This window comes from Melopsittacus undulatus, chromosome 5 (genome assembly GCF_012275295.1).
Source record: "Melopsittacus undulatus isolate bMelUnd1 chromosome 5, bMelUnd1.mat.Z, whole genome shotgun sequence".
In the NCBI taxonomy this organism is placed as follows: Eukaryota; Metazoa; Chordata; class Aves; order Psittaciformes; family Psittaculidae; genus Melopsittacus; species Melopsittacus undulatus.
In genome coordinates, this window is record NC_047531.1 from 41095870 (window position 1) to 41115073 (window position 19204).

The 19204-nt window shown below is 37.5% G+C and overlaps 1 protein-coding gene across 1 annotated transcript in view; it reads left to right on the forward strand.

Moving 5' to 3' along the window:
* PRMT8 (protein arginine methyltransferase 8) overlaps window positions 1–19204 on the forward strand; it is a 63697-nt gene extending 44493 nt beyond the window's left edge. Inside the window, exons 8-11 of the mRNA XM_005150229.4 lie at window positions 3133–3248; window positions 9877–10027; window positions 15914–16035; window positions 17846–19204. Coding sequence (XP_005150286.1) covers window positions 3133–3248; window positions 9877–10027; window positions 15914–16035; window positions 17846–17929 — 473 coding nt within the window. The 3' untranslated portion in view covers window positions 17930–19204. The remainder of the gene's footprint in view (window positions 1–3132; window positions 3249–9876; window positions 10028–15913; window positions 16036–17845) is intronic.

Genomic DNA, 19204 nt, shown 5'->3' on the forward strand with positions numbered 1-19204 from the left:
TATTCTTTAGCTATCCAGGTGCTAGTTTTTGTTTTTAAAAAACAGGAAGTATTAATAAGATGCAAATGAATTGTTAATGTTAAGAAATAAGCCTGGAAAAAATATCTGACTAATAAGCTTGTCAAGAAGAAAAAAAAAAAAAATGCAATTATTTTTTTAGGTTTTTGAAACACTTCATGTGATAATTTTAAAATTAAAAATGAGGATCAGAAATTTCCATTTTACTTTGATGTGAAACAAAAAAAATAAAAGTTCTAAAGTTCTAAACTTTTTATTTACTTCATAGATGCATAAACTTGACCTTTATTTTTTTTCCCTTTGAATTTTCATTCAGTAACTGTTGCTCTTAGTGACCTCTACAGGTCACCTGGTCCAGCCTCTTGCTCAAAGCAGGCCAGATTTCACAGTGAAAGGAGGGTACTCAGTGCCCTGGCGTGCAGTCAAGAGATGGGGATTTCTTTGTTCACAGGCTGAAGTATCCTCAGGAGTAAACATGCTTCAGAATATCCAGTCAGAATTTTCCTTGCTGGAACTTGCCTTCCTTGTCTCTTGTTACCTGAAGAGAATCTGACTTTATCTGTGTTGCCATAGCAGCAGGTAGCAATTAAACCCCACCATTAGCCTTTGCTATCCCAAGATTAAGCAAACCCAGTTTTCATGGACACTTCTATTAACTTAGCATGTGATTCACTTTCATCACCTCAAGGTCATACTCATGATTCATATTCAACTGGTTGTCCCCCAAGTCACCTAAATTTGAATTTATTTGATCAAAATAGTTTTGATGAAATAAATTCTACATTATTTCATTATCTTTTTTATTTTGTTCTTTTTTTGCTTCTATTTATTTTTTAAAGCTGGCCAATTTCACTTAAAGGCATTTTCAATAAGGGGAATTAAAAAAAATCACAGAATTCATAAGCACTTTTATAAAGATACATGCAAAAACTTGGGTGTAATTAGTGGGTTCAGTCAACCTGTAAATGAAAATACCTAACTCCTTATTCCTTTCCTTTCAGCTCCTCTCAGAAAGGAAAGTTTGGTGTTTTGGTAATCAAATTCCGCACCAATACACAGAACTGCCAATGTGTCAGAACTGCCATTTTGGGTCAAAAGCAAGCCCAGTGCTGTGAAGCAGTGACATGAAGTCTGTGTAGGTTCCAGGGACAATTATATCTACTCCTCAAGCACAGCCTAGATTTGTTCCCTTTTCTTTTGAATTTACGAATTCAAAAGTATGTGTGAAGCATCCATTCTCTAATGGAATCAAAGCTATTTCAGGCCAAAAAAATTCCCTTATGCCTTATTTACTTTACCTTTGAATCCTTTCCTTTCTAGGCCTAGAACCTTTTCCTTTCTCACAGACAATACACCTACTTTCAACTTACCTTTTCATCTTAAAAAAAAAAAGTTTCAGATTCTTTTTATTTTCTCTAGGTGTTGTTTCCATTGAAGGCACTTTCTTTTCTGATTTCACCTCTGATTTCTCCCCCCCCCCCTTTAATGGTTCTGTGTCTTTTTCATTTATTTCCATCTCACTACCCATGTGCATCACCATTTTGTCTCCCTTTTCAGCTTATAAATCCTTGATGCTGTCTCCTTGCATTTCAGTTCTTCAGCTTTCTTTTTTCCCTCTTATGTTGGGTAGAGTCTTGCCTTCATATGAGATTAAGGGCTAAGCATTTTAAAGGGTGCTCAAGAACTGCCATATTTAGTAAGAAAGACTTCAATATAAGGTTTCTAAAAAAGTCTGACTTCTGCTTTCTCAAACTTTATTAATGCCACGGAGTATACTATGGTCTACTCTGATTGCCTGAAAAATGTAAAACATAATTTTAGCTGCTGTGACAGGCATCTGTCTAATACAGATTGTAGCACACATTTCAAAAGCATCCTATGTAAGCTGAAGTACATCAAGTAATGGAGGCCCCTGAAACTCTGTTGGTAAATTGTTCCTTCAGGGTTTCCTAGTTGATCTTTTCTGAGTAATCACATAAAAACATATGGCTTCTATAAACAGAAGTTCCCACATGCTCATGATGCTTGAAATGTAAGTTTTGATCATCAGCTCCCCCGAAATACTGAGAAGCAGCCCAATAGAGAGATAACATATCAATATATTTATGTTCAGATTTGTTCCAATTTATAAATATGGAGATCTTTTGCTCATATTACGTTTTTAATTATAGTCCTCTGGGAATGACAGTAGCTCAAATGCTATGCTCTTAAGAAACAAGACATTTCAAACATGCTAATTATTACTGTTTATCAGTTTACCTTACTTTTGTTCCAAAAGTTTTTTAAAAGCTCACGGTATTCAGTTTAGTCTTGCACACGAAGCACCGAATCAAATTATTCATAAGACCAAGATTTCACTTTTTTGGAGGTTTTTGTTTTCATTTTGTTGAGCAATCTTAAGAGCAAAGCCAGTGTACTTTTCAACATTTTCATTTTGTTCGATAAAAATACACTTCAAACCAAGATAAGAAACATTTATTGAAACAATGAGAAGAACAATTCAAATAAGATCATTATTGGTTTTGTATCTTTTAGAAAGTGGACATTTTGATTTTTTGTCATGAGGAACATGCAGATTGAAACTTGGTTACCCTGAATATTGAAAAGTACCTTTAATTTTACTCCTGTCAGTAATTCACTTGCTGAAACTAAGGCTACTTAAATAATTTAAAGAGCATGCAAACTGCTGATTGAATAGCAATCTATTAAAAAAGAAAGGAAATATTAACAGAAATGGATAGGATAGAATAACCTTAGTAGCTATTCTCCAGTCTCAATATGTCATATTATATGATTTTGTGCAACACTCTCAATTGTCTAAAGCCATGAAAATCATTAAAAAATCCCACATAACACAGTTTTGGAGACACCAAAAAAAAAAAAGATGACTTTTTCAAGATGTGTATTAAGATGTCTGCTGAGGGTCTCTTTTGTCATAAGTGTATTATCTGTAAATTAGCAATGATGACACAGACAACTGGGGCGGGAAGCAAAGGGCAAAAGAGAAAAGCTGAAAGTTAGGGGATGGTAGAAAATCTTTCAAATGAAAGACACGTTGAGAAGCATATTTTTATTATTACTGCTAATCTTTGACACATTCATTTGCATTGACAGGGTGGGAGAATGTGTACGGCTTTGACATGACCTGTATTAGGGATGTTGCCATGAAGGAGCCTTTGGTGGACATAGTAGATCCAAAGCAAGTGGTGACCAATGCCTGTTTAATAAAGGTTTGGTAATTCCAAATATACCTAATTATGAATGTTTACATCTAACTGCAGGATTCTTTGGAGATCTGCTGCTTGTGTTTTACTGCTATCTTTGTATGCTTCTAACTAGCTGCAGAAGCCATCATCATAGAATGATATTGCACTAAGAAGAAATATAATAGTGCAGTTTTAAATTAGTACTAGTATACTGCACATGCCCAATACTGTCACTTGAGCTACACATGAATGTTGGTACGTTGATCACTTATGGAATACCCAAAAGCAAGATGCTCCTTGTGACTCTGTACTCATCTGGCTGCTGCTAACTGTAACTTAAGACTCTTACAAATTATACGTGTGCAAATACTGGATAAGTAGAGATATGGTGGATTTACATATGGATTTTAATTGCCCTACCTTTTTGTAAACAGAGGTTGGAAAGTACTAATGGAATGTTGCTGAGGAGAAGGGCTGTATTAATTCTGTTTGCAGTAAAAAAGACTGAAGCATCAGTTTCTAAATTGGTCAGCTCTGAGAAAAAACACTAATTTACTCCAGAGCATGAGATCGGAATTGAAACCTAACTTATTTGTATAACTGCCTAATTCTTACCCCTATCCAGAATATTACTGTGCTTTCCCAGCCCCAACATCTGCAGCCAAAGGTTAGTTTGTACCCTGTACTACAAATAAGACAGAATGGCCACTACTCCCTCTTCACAAGACCATATTAAGAATCCCTGTCTCTTCAGAAGATAATTCATAGCTTGCAGGAACATATTGAAAGATCTAGAATTCCTTCCATGTGTAGGAATGCACCTTATGTGTGAGGACTGCTCTCATGAATAATCTCACAGCAATCAGGTCTATGAATCCAAGAGTGTGCTCATTTATTCCAAAGACTCAGTTCTAACTTTTCCCTTTCGCTTTTTGCCAGTAACAAATACAGCATTAAGTATTCCCATATGCCAAAAGGAAAGACATACCATTAATCTGCAGAAACTTTACTGAAAGCAGCAAAAAGGAACAGAAGTAAAAACTCTATGTGAGTATGTATGCACACACAGTCCATCTGCACTGAGGGGAACACAAGATGGTTGTGTCCGAAAACAGCCTGAGCCAGAGCAATTTGAAACTGCAATGCACACAAAATAAGCAGCTATTTAGACTTCACAAAATATGTCTGGAGAGTGAGATATCAGGTGGCAAAATGGGTTGGCTTCTTCAGAATAAAAAGTTATAAAAGCTGCATACCCTTAAATGAAGTGGAAATCTAATGTTTTCTTTAGAAGGTCTTTGAAAGTAATTGGGTTTAAGAAGACAGAAAAACTTCTTCAAACTGTTCCTATTCAGGTTTTATATTTCATTCTACATGACCTGACATCTTTTATCCATACACAGAATGGTGCTTTACCATGTAATGGCATCTTAGGAGTAAAGCAGGTAATAACTACACAAGTAGAAACCACTCTCAATTCTCATAAACTGATCACTAAAAAAAGAAATAAAAATTGATGACAGAAGGCAGGAAGGAAGAAGGTTTTTGTTCAAGCTGGCAATATGGAAGCAAGAAAAACTGAGGCTGCAATTCCTTTTTTAATATAATTTACTTTTGCACATGGTTTTATTTATATGAAGTGCATTTCTTTGATCCTGAAAATATTTGTGAATTCAGAGAGTAATATTAGCATAAAAGAACATTTGAGAATAAACAAAGCAAGCATGTTTAATTATCCAAATGTTTTATTATAGCATTTCAAGATAGCACAGCTTAGATTCACTAAAGGCCTTCTTAGGTGGTTATTCAACCCAAAGCCAGGTGAGTGTGAGTTCCCTGCACATTAGCCAGTGATGGACTAGTCACTAAATGCATTCCTAACAGACCAGAGTCCTGTGCTTCTGCACTGATTCAAATTCCCGAAGTAGATGCTCTGAATTATTCTACAAAATCAGTAAACAAAGGCATCAACCCATGCATTCTGTGCAACCATGACACTTACCTAGAGCACTGGAGACCTGAGTAAAATATCCTTTCTTATACTCTCGAGGAATTGGATGTTAACCAATCCTTTAGCCCTTCAAGAAACTCTAGCCACTAAGCCACAGGTGCACCAGGGAGAGGTGACTGCAGGAAATACAGCATCCTCTCTGTTGTGGAAACAACTCCTCTTTGAATGAGCTCTTGAATATATCCTGGAGACATAGGAATTTTTCTGTTAAGTAGATCTATTTAAATTCCAATTGCCAGGGAGGATATTGACTTTCAAACCACCAGCGTCAATAACTGATCTCAGGAAAATTATACAAGTGTCCTGAGGGCCTACTGCATTCAGTAACATTGCCTGAAAACCTGGAAAAGTTTGCTTCAAACTCAGTAAAATAGCTGTTTTCTTCTCTGATCCCTCTGCACAATAGATAAATACAAATGGGTTTGGGGTGACTGGGAACTTTTTCTCAACGTTAATTTGATTTGGTGTTAGCACCAGAGATTATGATAACAACTAATTGCTCACATACCTGTGGAAACACCTGCAATGAGAGAGTCACCAAAACTGACAAAACCAGACAAGAATGAAGAACATGCCACATCCAATTTATAATAATAGTGTTGAACTTCCTTGAATATTCTCCCCTGTCTAGATACAGGGAAAGAACAACAAACAAAACCAAAACAAACCAAAGGAAAAAAAAAAAAAAACAAAAGAAAGAAACCTTCTTTTATGCTTATTCTTGTTGTGTAATAGCAAAAAAAAATTACTTATATGCTCAAATAACCATCTCTTTGGTGATCCTGCCCCTCTACTCTGCTCTCGTGAGACCTCACCTGGAGTATTGTGTGCAGTTCTGGTGTCCTCAACATAAAAAGGACATGGTGCTGTTAGAATATGTCCAGAGGAGGGCCACGAGGATGATCAGGGGACTGGAGCACCTCCTGTATGAAGACAGGCTGAGAAAGTTGGGGCTGTTCACCCTGGAGAAGAGAAGGCTGCGTGGAGACCTCATAGCAGCCTTCCAGTATCTGAAGGGGGCCTACAGAGATGCTGGGGAGGGACTATTCATTAGGGGCTGTAGTGATAGGACAAGGGGTAATGGGTTGAAACTTAAACAGCAGAGGTTTAGACTGGATATAAGGAAGAAATTCTTTACTGTGAGGGTGGTGAGGCACTGGAATGGGTTGCCCAGGGAGGTTGCGAATGCTCCATCCCTGGCAGTGTTCAAGGCCAGGTTGGATGTAGCCTTGGGTGATATGGTTTAGTGTGAGGTGTCCCTGCCCATGGCAGGGGGGTTGGAACTAGATGATCTTAAGGTCCTTTCCAACCCTAACTATTATATGATTCTATGAAATTTCCACGGTTTTGGAAATACTGTGATTCACATGTACGAAGCCTTATTTTAGAAGACCTGCAGTGTTTTCTGCAGAATGGTACTGTTGCTCAGAGAGATGCAGCCACACGTGAGGTGCTTGTCTGTGAGCTCCAATGAGTTCCATGTTCTCACACAGTAATCTTCGCCAATGAATCTTCTCATGAGACTTTTCTCTTGCTCCACTGCAACTTCAGTGAACTCCCTAATCCCATTCCTTTCTCCCAGCTTCTCCTGAAGTGAATCCAGATGCACTTATGCCACTAATTTTCCCTCTCTCTTCACTTTTTTAATCATTTTTGTTCACTACTCTTTTCTCTACTTGAAAATCTCACTTCCTTTTTCTAAGTGACTTTCTCTGTCACTCTTTTCCAACAGTTTTCTTCAGTATTTCCTTACAGCATCCTCACCTTTATCACCTCTCCCCCTGAAAAAAAAACAAAACCAGAGAACACCCTAGAAATTTTCAGGCATTTCCTTCTCTGCAAGCAGGAAAAGATGGCAGAAAATGTTTCCTGGCAGCAGGCTAAGGTATCTTTTAGGTTGAAGCCATAGATACACTTGCATCCCTGTTATTTTCATCTAATAGAAAAACAACATATGCTATCTAGTCAATCTTACATACTCCATTCTTCCTTTCACTGCTCCCCTGGAACACCCAGAATATAATGCTTCTGCCCACATTCTGTCAGTTCTCTGCACTCTTTAAAAAAAAGGAAAAAAAAAAGAAAAAAAGAAAATTTGAATGATTGTGAATGTGGTTTGTGGGGGTGACTCTTGCATTCAGTGCTCCCCACGTATCTGTATGCATGTGTGCAATTTTCTCAGCATTTGTCACAAAAGAGGATTTAGCCCTTTATCCTTTCCCTAGCAATTAATTTTACTTGTCAGCCTTCAGAGCAATGCTCTTCCTGAAGCTGGCAATACCTGCTTATATCAGTGCTATTGGTCCTCCAGCTTCTACATCAGCTCAGCATCTTTACCTGCACTGCCTTCACTGTCACATCCTGTGTTGGAGTGACCATTTCCCTTTGTTCAAACCAAGACCGCTGGTGCAGTGGGAGAGAGGAGGGGGAGAAATCCCCAACCCCAAGTCCAAATCCAAACAAACAAACAAAGACAAAACAAAAAAACCCAAACACCAAAACCAGACATTCACTGAGATTTTAATCTTTGATTTATCTTTATGCTCACACAATCCTAGCTGAGTATGATGAATGTCTGGGAAGGGGATCCAAAAAGACGTACGTTGGCACTCTAAAAGCAACCTTAATTATGATTTGAATGAGGAAACAGATCAGCAGCAAGTCAGCATTTTTCCCATCAGCAAACCTTATTCAAGGCTGTTTCTCTGATTAGCTGCGTTGCTTTCAGCTAGTGTGATACAATTCAAACGAGAAATACATAGCAGCTGGCAACACCACATCTCAACCTCACTGTCATCATCGTTGTGATTATAAATGATCTTCTATACATAATTTTCTCAGTCCTAAAGCAATTTGTGCCACACAGCAGCTCAAGAACCCTTCTTTCTGCAGTGAATGTAAAAACTTCACCTCTGTCTGTCTCGCTGCAACAGGGACATGTAGCATGGGATGTTTCGTGGTCATTTATAGAGTGTCAACTGCAGTCTGGATCTCCTTATTTAGCTGATAATTCTGACACTTTTATGTTGCTCAACTTAACACATTTTAATTTTTTAGTATAATTAAGAGCTGTGTTTTGACTAGATCCCAGCTTAACTATGCCCATATTCTAGTTTTTGCAATCTGAATGAAATCTGGTAAATCATTACTTTTCCACTTATATTATGCAGATACAGCATTAGTCCCCTTTGCTGTCAGATGTAATTAACGTTCAATAAGCAGCGACATTTAATATAAGACTGCATAGTAACCAGAGTACAATTCAAAGAGATCACCAAAATCGGACTAGGCCAGTTTCAAAACTATTAGTTAGCCGATTTTAAAAAAATCACGTTTGTCTCATATCTTGCATAGTTAAAAAAAGCCTCATGTTTTGGTCCTTATAAAAATAACTGTAAAAAATGACGACCATTTTATTCAGTACATCTATTCAGTATTTCTGAGCCTAACTTCTCTAATAAAAATATTTCCTACTGCTTTTGATTCCACTTTACCCTGCAAAGCCAATACAGCTCAGAGAGAGGGAGCTAGATCCCTTTTATGTGCCTTATTATCTGACACAATTCATAATTTTTCCCCACAGTGATACCACTAAAAAGCCACCAGAAATTACAGAAATCTGCAGCTGCCCCTACCAGCCCGGTCTAGCCCGTCAAAGCAAATTTTGCAGGCTGCTATAGAAGGCTTTAGAAATTCTTATTCCTAGTATGCTTTTTTTCATGTTATCTAACTTTAAAAACAAAAAAGAAAGCAAAACAAACCCCCCCCCCCCAAAAAAAAAAAAACACCCAAACCAACCCAAACTAACAAAGCAAACCAACCAACAAACAAAAAACACCAAAAAAAAGTGGGAGGGGGGAACAAAACCAAAACACCAAAACAAACATCACATTTTAAGGCTTTTATTGCCCACTTATATGCATGGGTCACTTAGAAACACGAATGACTCAGGGTGCCACTGCAATATAGTAGAATAATTTTGATTATGATTAAGTTATTCTTGAACAATATTGCTTATCAGACAGGCCCAAACTACAGCTTGCTTACATCATCTCACCAGAAGTTTTCTAAGTTTCAGAAACACATGATAAATGTGTTCTGTGCAAAGACCTTGGTAACTGAAATACAGCTGCATCTTTTTGATGTTTTTACAGACTTCTCTTAGATTATAGAATACAATTGCTATGAAAGCCCTCTATTATGCCCTAAAAGAGCCTTCTAATGGACGTTCTAGACTATGCTCTCCATTTTTGCAGTGTGTCTGAAGTAATGCTTGGAGGTCAGTGATATTATGACCCCTGTCTTTTGTTGCTAGAGAATCTGAAACGTGCCTGTATTTGTCAAAGCACATCTTCACCTTGGTTTCCTCTAGCTCATGCAGTCCCTCCCTGCCATTCCCAAGGGCATACACTCTTCTGTGAGTGACCTTTATAATCACACTCTGCCAACTTGGATAACCAGATCATTTGCTGATTAATTGATGTATTCAAATGTACAATTAATCTTTTACAGTGTTAAAGGGCTGCCAGTTGTCTTTGTTGCTGATCATTAAATAAAATGCTTAAGTACATCATGTAAGGCATGACCTCAGCATCACAGACATCTGCCTATAAATGTCTTTTTTCTTTCTCCTCAAAACAGGAAGTTGATATTTATACAGTGAAGACTGAAGAATTGGCATTTACTTCTGCATTCTGCCTCCAAATTCAGCGTAATGATTACATTCATGCCTTGGTCACCTATTTTAATATCGAATTTACGAAGTGCCACAAGAAGATGGGATTTTCTACAGGTAATCTGTATTTCTTTTAATTTTGTTTCTATTGCTATCAGTGTACAAATGCTACTGGCCAGAAGATACAGGAAGGTTTACTATACCACCAGATTTGAATTTAGCAATAAAAATTATTGTCACTTTGAGGGAGGTGAGCAGGACAGGGAAAGGACAACTGCTTGTAGACATTCTGAAGGGGCAGTATTTCACAATGGCTACCAAGCTTAGAGCTCAGCAGGAATTTACACAGGAGTTTATGCCCTTCACCAGTTATATCTAAATCCTGTGTCAAGTTTCTAAGATTAGATAGGGAATTGTTGGCACAGTGAGAGAGAGCAGCTTTGCAACCCAGTCTCCTCCAAATCTAAAACTCAACAAAAGCTCTTGCTTGTCTCAGAGTGTAGAACAAAATCACTGGGATTTTTCTTTTTTTTTTTTTTTTGAAGACACAACCGCACACATACTGCTTTTGTAAATCGGCTTTAACAACCCAGATGTGGAATTCTAACTTACCTTGATGGGCAGGTATTTAAATAAATAACTCCATTCCAGTAAGGCATTATCTACCAGAGTAAATTAAACAGCCAGTGTTGCAAGAAATGTAAAAACCTTATGGTGCTTTAATGACAAGAACAACAAATTACAGTTGGTGCTGGTTGCAATTAGCAACACTGCACAACTCAAACAGGTGTAAATGAGACTTGTAAGATAAATATTAGAATTTCCTTTTTTACTCCCTTTACAGAAGCTCTCAACCCTTTACACAAGATTCAAATCTCAAAGTACTTGGTTAAAGTACTCATTTATATTTGACTCTTGAAGTGTAACTGTATGGATGATGTTATTTGGATTCTCATATTATGTTTTTCAGTAAATGTGTTTCCCTGGTCATTCTATACAAGTGTTATACTATAGTATTTCTCACACCATGATAGGCATCAATATGTGCTATTAAACAAAGTGTAGCTAGAGAGACATGAAAATCTATGAAGCTCTGCAGCGGTACCCTGAAGTGGTAATATTTCTGAGTTTGTTTGAAACAGAACTATCTAAGGTGGAAAACACTTCAGGTTTTAGGCATTTGTTTTTTCCACAGAAGGCTATTTTTAGGTTTTTTTCCCAGGAGAATGTAACACATAAATCTTTTCTAAAAGGTAATATAGACAAACCCCCAGTTTTCTGTAAAAAATTACTTTGAATAAAGAGTGTAGTTATCATGTTGTGATGTTAACTGAAACCTACCATGGTAAAGGAGGTCTGCTTATATTTCCAGAATTACATGAAAGGTCATTGGTATCATTGAGAATTTGGCTTCATTTGCAAAGGAATGGAAAGTGTTTCTGTTCCATGTATGCTTATGAATATACGTGTTTTAAGAAACATCCTTGAATAGATTAGGCTATTTGATTAATGTTTTCCAGTTAAATGTGTCCCACCAGCAAGTCTGACCCTCAAACCCAGCCAGTCTTTGCTTGCTCTTAGACATCCCAGTGAACAGGCATCAAAAGTGGCAAGGAAAAGAACCCATTATATTATTGCAAGGAGTTGCTTGTGTGCAGAGTAGACATAGACTTGCTCCAGTATCAGTATAGCAAAAGATGTCTGGATAAGGACTTCCTTGACTTTTATTGTCTCTTGGGTCTATAGAATGAAGAGGGCTTACTCAGGCACTTAGAAAGAAGATGTTCTGCAAGACCACCATAGGTGGGCTTAGCTTTCCTTAGCACATAGGAACTGAGAACTTGAGGAAGAGGAGACGTTAAATACTACTACAGAGAAGAGGCTACATTTGGATAAAAGCCTAGGGCAGGTACCAAGTTTAGAATAGTGTTTTTTTAAGAAGAGGTTTTTGTAGACATTTCTAAATTTACAAATATATGTACAAGATATTTTATGCATACCTGCCGTAAAGAAGAGGGGAAAGGAGTCACAATTTCCAATATTTCTGAACCTCTATCAAAAATAAATGAGGTTCATGAGCAGTGCCTCAAAACCTATCTTCTCTGTCTGTAGCTCCTGCAGGCTACTACTTCATAGGTGCTGAATGCTTAGTCATACACTCCAATTCTTGAATCCTTTCAGCTTTGATAACTTCCCTGTCTCATAATTCTTTCTGCAGTTATATCTCTTAGCTGCTGGTGGCTCAGCCTCCTTGGAGGCTTGCTTGGAGAGGCCTCCTATGTCTCCAAATTCTGTCTCTTGGCAAATGCTACATTTCCCCTATTAAATGCTTTTGTTTGCTCTACTGCCAGTTCTCTCAACATCTTACTTCAGTAACTAAATTCTCCCACAGGCTGTACGGCCCACCAAATAAAAAAGGCTGGATATCATTGGATGCAAATGAGGAAGAGCTGCTAGCCAGATATCCATGCAAAGCTAAATTCTTAAGATTTTGAAGTCCATGCTCAAGTTGATTGTGTGTTGTTAACAAAAGCTTCTTCTAGAACAGAAGTTTGCTCTGGACTTCTTTGACACAAATGAGGCTACAGACGTATCATCAATTATAGCAGATCCAGGGACCACTCTGATGCCTGGGGAAAGCAATTAGTAGAGACTTGTTTGCACAGAACTTAGTAATGGTTTCTTCTGGGTTGTATGTGCTGCCCCTTTAATTGCACTGGGACAAGTACTGTTTATGTGGAGTGTTAATTGTTATTAAAACTAGCTAAAATAAAGTGAGCAGCAATTGAAGAAGAGGGATTTTATACCATGAAACTGGTAGTACATGAGTTGTTGTCCTGGGTTGAGCTGTAGCAGTTATTTTTCTCCTTCTTAGTAGCTGATGCAGTGCTGTGTTTTCAACTTTAGTCTGAGAACAGTGCTGATAACAAGCTGATGTTTTTAGTTATTGCTAAGTAATGCTTACTCAGATCTAGGACTTTTCAGTCCCACACTGTGCCAGTTAGGAGGGACGTGGGAAGCCAGGAGGAAGCAGAGACAGGACACTTGACTCAAACCAGCTAAAGGGGTATTCCATACCACAGCACATCATGCCCAGTATATAACCTGGGGGCAGTTACCCAGAAGGCCCAGATTGCTGCTCGGGTCAGGCTGGATATCGGTCAGCAGGTGGTGGGCAATTGCACTGTGCATCATTTGTGTTTATTGTTTTCTTTTCCCCTTTCAGTTTTATATTATCTTCCCTTATTATTTCCCTTATCATTATTAATATTGGTGGTAGCAGTAGTGGTTTGTGTTATACCTTAGTTAGTGGACTGTTCTTATCTCAACCTCTGGGAGTTATATTTTTTCGATTCTCCTCCCAATTCCTCCAGGAGCAAGGGGTTAGTAAGCGAGCGGCTGCATGGTTCTGAGTTGCCAGCTGGGCTTAAAGCATGACAGTTGTGCTCCAGGCACAGCATCAGGACTACAGAACCTTGCACAAGTCCATAGGACCAGACAGGAGGAATCCAAGCATGCTGAGGGTGCTGGTCAATGTTTAGTATCTTTAAAAGGTCAAAGTGATGGGGAAGGTTCTTGGTGATCAGAAAAAGGCAGCTATTACACTCATCTTTAAGACATGCAGTAAGCAGGATCAATGGAACTACAGACCAGTCATCTCACCTCAGTCCCTCGGAAGACTATGACACAAATCCACCTGGAAACTATTTACAGCTATATGAGGGACAAGAAAGTAACTGAGAACTGCTAGTATGGAATTGCCAAAGCAAATTATCCCTTGCAAACCTGATTGCCTTCTGAGCAACAAGCTGTGTGGATTAGGCAAGATCAGTGGCTGTTGTAATACATTGAATTTAGCAAGGCTTTTGTACAGCCTTGCATAGCATCCTTAACAGCTATATTGGTGACAAATTGACTGGTTAACTGAATAATAACATGGGTGAAAAATTGTCTCAAAATGTCAATTAGCAAAGTCAAAACAGTGGCCAGCACTCATGGGTGCCCAGTAGTGAGGTCAGTGTTATTCTACATCTTTCTTTATTAATGAGCTGGATGATGGGATAAAGTGCTCTCTCAGCAAATTTGTTGATAGTCCTGAACTGGGAGAAGCATAGGCTGGAGAGAATGGATGCTATTTAGAGAGACCTACACAGGCTCAGCATGGGCTGTTGAGAGCCTTATGAAGTTCAGCAAAGCCAAATGCAAAGTTCTAGAGACCCTAACCATTTCATGCTACTGCTTGGGCTGACGGGATAGAAATAAGCTTTGTTGGTGAAGACTCTTGGATTCTTGTAAGCAGCAAACTGAACATGAGTCAGAAGTACGCCTTTGCAGCAAATCTGGCCAGTCATCCCGACTTGTGTTAGCATGAGAGTAGAGAGGAGGCCTCTATTCAGCACATCATAAGGTGGGTGCAGAACAAGTTACTCCATAAAAATGTCATTTGGCCTTCTGTACCTGAAGGAATAGACACCACTGTCTAGAAGACTGGTTTGGATTCTGAGCTTGTTGGCAAAGCTTTACTGAATTCAGTAAAATATCTACGTTTGTAGGACATGAGCAAGTGCCAGTTCACTGATAGTTCATTTTTTAATTACAAAGAAATGTGTGATTTGGAGTGCCTGCAGTGCAGTCACATTGTTCATTGAGAGCAAATTTCCATATATATCAGGCTTTTCTAAGGAAGATAGCTCTGCATAAGGTCATGTGCACATGTGTGTGTGTGTACACAAGATAGCAGTTACAATGTAAAATATAAATTCAGTTTAATCTTGATCTAACAAGTTTTAGAAATTTTAGGGAAGCACGTGCAAATGGAAACCACATTCTGGATCTGAAATCCTGGAAGGAGATCTCTTCATTTAGCAATTTAAAAAATTAAAACTGTCTATGCACATAGCCAGAAATTATCTGGTAAATACTTTTCCTTTGGAAGATACCAGTTTGCCAGCACAGTTTCTGACAAAAGTTCTATATCAGTCTTCAGATTCTACAATTTTGGTAAAAAAAATACTGTAAAAATTCCTGTCCTGACAGTTTTTTAAAAAAAAAAGCTTTGTGATTTCCCCACACAATTTCTAAGGCCAAAAATATTTTTTAAACATTTATGTTAGAATTATATGAGATAATTGTTTTATTAAACAGTGTTAAGACATTATAAGCATGATTCAATAAGATGGGTCCATGTCTACATCAAAAAAGCAATTGAGGAAGCAAATGAAACAGAGCTGAATTTAACAGAGGCTTCTTTGCCAGGTCAGAAAGTCTCTTTGTATGGTTCTTAGGTTCCTAGATGCTCTTAACTGCAAGAATACTAGGAAAAGGAAGTAACCAATACAAGTTTATTAGGTACAGCTCAAAATTTTGATTTTAAATCAGAAATAAAAACAAATGAGTAAAATAAAAACCTGAACTAGCAGAATATCATCAAGGGGATTTTGCTAAGAAAGACTAGAAATTAATTGAGATCAGTGTCTATCTCTGGCAAATTGTCCATAGCATATGCCTTTTAAAAGTCAAAAAATAGGTAAAAGTGCAAGTGCCTTTTTCCTACCTCTGTTCTTCTGGAAATGACAAAATCTGCTCTTCAGGGATCCTGAGTCAAAGCTTTCATCTGTGTCATTGTGATTAATAGTTTTTGATGAACCTTTCTTTGCGGTTTTGTGTAATTGTTTTTTGAAGTAATTTTAGACTTCTGCCTTTCAAAACACTCGTGGTAGAGATTTCCCCAAGTTGAATCTGTAAATGAAAGCATCAAAAGAGTGTCTATCATGCCCAGTAATCCCCTTTGTGGAATCCTTCTTGCTGCGTGTGCTTTACATCTGATGTATTCCAGTCAAAATCAGAAGATAACCCACTGAGAATCAATAGAATTTTGTTGTTGTAAAGCATGTTTGTTAATATAGTATTTAATTTAAAGCATTCTTTTGAAATTTTTTCTCACAGTTTAATTTAAAGACAAAGGCAAAACTTCCGTAAATAATAACCATGCATGCTTTTCAGCACCTGATGCTCCCTATACTCACTGGAAGCAAACTGTCTTCTACTTAGAGGACTATTTAACTGTGAGACGAGGAGAAGAAATCTATGGGTCTATATCCATGAAACCAAATGCAAAAAATGTGGTGAGTAACCATCGTTGGTTCTAATTCCAGCTCTGCTGGTCACAAACTATAATCAGCAGTAAATGAAATGCGTATGAGTAAAACAATAAGCATTCTGAAGGCTCTGAATTCATAATATTAGTAAGAGCTCTAGTCACAACTTCACCAAAGCTAGTGGCAACAATGATAATGCAGTGCTAATGTTACGGAGCTCAGCCTGCAAACAAGCTAGCATGGGAAGGAAGAACATCACCAAGTTAGCTGCCCTCTGCAATCAGCCTGACTCACATTTTATGACACAAGTAGGCAAAGGTCCCTTCAATGCTGCCACTAAAATCAACGGTAGGATCCCTTCTTCCAATACAGAATGATCAAGAGTTAGTACTTCAGTTCTGCATTTATAGCCTTATTTCCCACTCAATGCCCCAGAACTCTCCTTTAGGAAATTAAGTAACAGATTTCAGCTAAACATCTGTATAAACTCACCGATCAAATGTACTTGGACTCCCTAATCAAGTGACATGGTAATTTCAAAATTGCAGCTTTCCACAGATGTTTTAACACTAAAGCTAAAGCATGATGGATATCACACTATCATGACTGTCGATAACTTCCTAAATTTCCTAAATGGGCTGAACTGAATCCCTCACCATGTCAGTTCTTCAAGTGCTTCTTGCAACTTGCAAGGAGACTATGAGACATGGTCTAGTGGACAACCCATGCCAGTATAGAAGAGCAAGACATGAGAAGTATGACTTCTTGGAGAAACAATGACCTGATTTTCTGCCAAAAAACCTTGAGCCAAACCTCTTTCTATTACAACATACAGACATTAAAATAACCTGGTTAGAATCTGTCTATGCAGTTGTTGCAATTGTTTAAATATCGCATTGACTGAGTGCATCAAATCTTAACATTTAATTGCCTTCCTTTTTCGCACTGATTTAACTTTTTTGCACCAAATACGGATTCGATATGGCTTTCATAGTAGTGTTAATACAAGGGAAGAAATAAATAAATAACAAAATAAACCTGGCATGAAACCAAACACATGTACATCTGAAGCTATCACTTGTGAAAGTAGAGGAAAACAGTCTGTTTCTCACCTTTATGTTGTTCCTGGAGGACTGGAACATTTTCTTTTAGGTTTAATGTATCAATTTTCTTCTGAGGGAAAAATTAAAACGAGTATTAAAAATTTGTTTGCACAGCAGCAAGCACATGAATGCAGATCTAGGTGCTGGAATTAATGTGTTCTTGTTTGTTATCATAAGAGAGAGGGATCACCTTGGTTCAAAAGGATTTGTTACTTCTTTGTTCTTCTGAAACATAAGCCTTTCAAAAGCTTGTAGAGACACAGCTTTGTTTTGTAGGGCTATGTAGTGCCTCTTTCAAAAAAACATGTCATTATAAGTAAAGAATGAATGAGGACTTCTCTATAATGGGAAGTTTACTAGAGCTATTCTGGAATAATTCCTAGTGTGAAAGCCCCTTACCCTAGGTTAAGAGTATCTCAATGGGGGATACCTTTTAAAAAGTTGTTGTAGAATATGTATGATAGCACAGCATTTCAGATGCCTTCTAGTTGTAACCAGGACACTGAATCAGCCTTAAGAAAAATATACAAATATGCCCTAGACATGATTGTATGTTGAATGCTATTACACATCCTATATCCTGCTTTTCCAGTGTTAGTAACATTTAAAACCAAAGGAAGCTGGAAGCCGCAGTAGGTATCTCTTGAACCTGAAGGTCAGCTCAAGCAATGATAACTGAATTCATATACTAAACTTATGGTCTTACTTTGTGTTATGTTTAAATCTTTTTGAAGCGTGACCTGGATTTCACAGTAGACTTGGATTTTAAAGGACAGCTATGTGAAATGTCAGTATCTAATGACTACAAAATGCGCTAGCAAAAAACCTTTCAGAGATGAAAAGGAGAATTTTATCAAGTCCTGAACTGCTGAACTTCAAGCTAGGAGCAACTTTTTACAAGATCGTTATACGAAGTACTAGAATGTTTACCTGGATGGAAAGCGGTAACCTGATTCTTCTTGCAGAAAGTACAGGGGGCTGGGATCCCACTGTGAATGTACAGTATACAGAACTGTAGCTTTTGTCAAACATATAGGAAAATAAGCAGCAGTCTTGACTGTTCTGGTTAACTTTAGGACGGCAGAAGATGCATATACAAATTGTACTACTTACTGTGAATTTCTGGTTCTTCCAAGCTTTGCATGTTAAAGGTGATTAGGGCAGTTTTCTCACTATGGAAGACCACTACAGCACATTACTGTGATACTATTACTGGACTTATATTCAATATAAATGAATATATATATTGTATATGAGAAAAAGATATCATTTCATAATAGGGACTTGTTTTGTGATTATTTAATTCTCATTATGCAGTTATGGAAAGGTAATGATGTTGCCTCTGGCACTACTCTAGGCAGTGATACAGTCCATTAACTGTCCAAAGTTATAGCTTTGGTAAATATTCCATGCAAACTGTAGATAAGAGCTGGGCATTTATGGAAAGTTCAAAAGCTATCTTTTTGAATGTTCTCTGGAAAATGTGGACCATTAGTTTTAAAATTCACCTTCACAAATGGATGTCTATCAGAGCTTTAAAAAAAATAGCTTTTTATCCTTGAAAATATTTTGTGGTGAGTTTTTATAGGTGGATTTTGCATGAGATCTTCTGAAATCAGACATCTAAGTATTTAAATGTGATGAATGCAGAGCCTCTGAAATGGTGGCTAATACATGTTTCTTGGCCATGCCATACTTAAGTTCTTTGCAAGACTCTTAATACAAAATAATAATAAAAAAAAAGTAAAATAGGAATTAGTGTTTTCTTTTGGTGATGTTTTAGGTATGTTTTAAATTGCAAAAACTGCTCTCAAGAGTGCAGTGATTTGCAGGAACAAGCTAATGTCTATGGAAAAAAAGTCAATGGCTTCTGATATTACTAAGATGTCTGTAGCTTCCCCATCCCCTTACACCACTTCTTCTTCTTACAATATCTCCTTCTTATTGTTAAAATATTAACTGATTATAATTCTTCATATGTATCAAGTCTTTTTGCTATATGAATGTTGACCATTTAATCACATGCAATTCGAGAAAACTGCATCATCGGTCCCATCTACCTATTTTCCAGTCTGCCATTAGGCATCAACTAA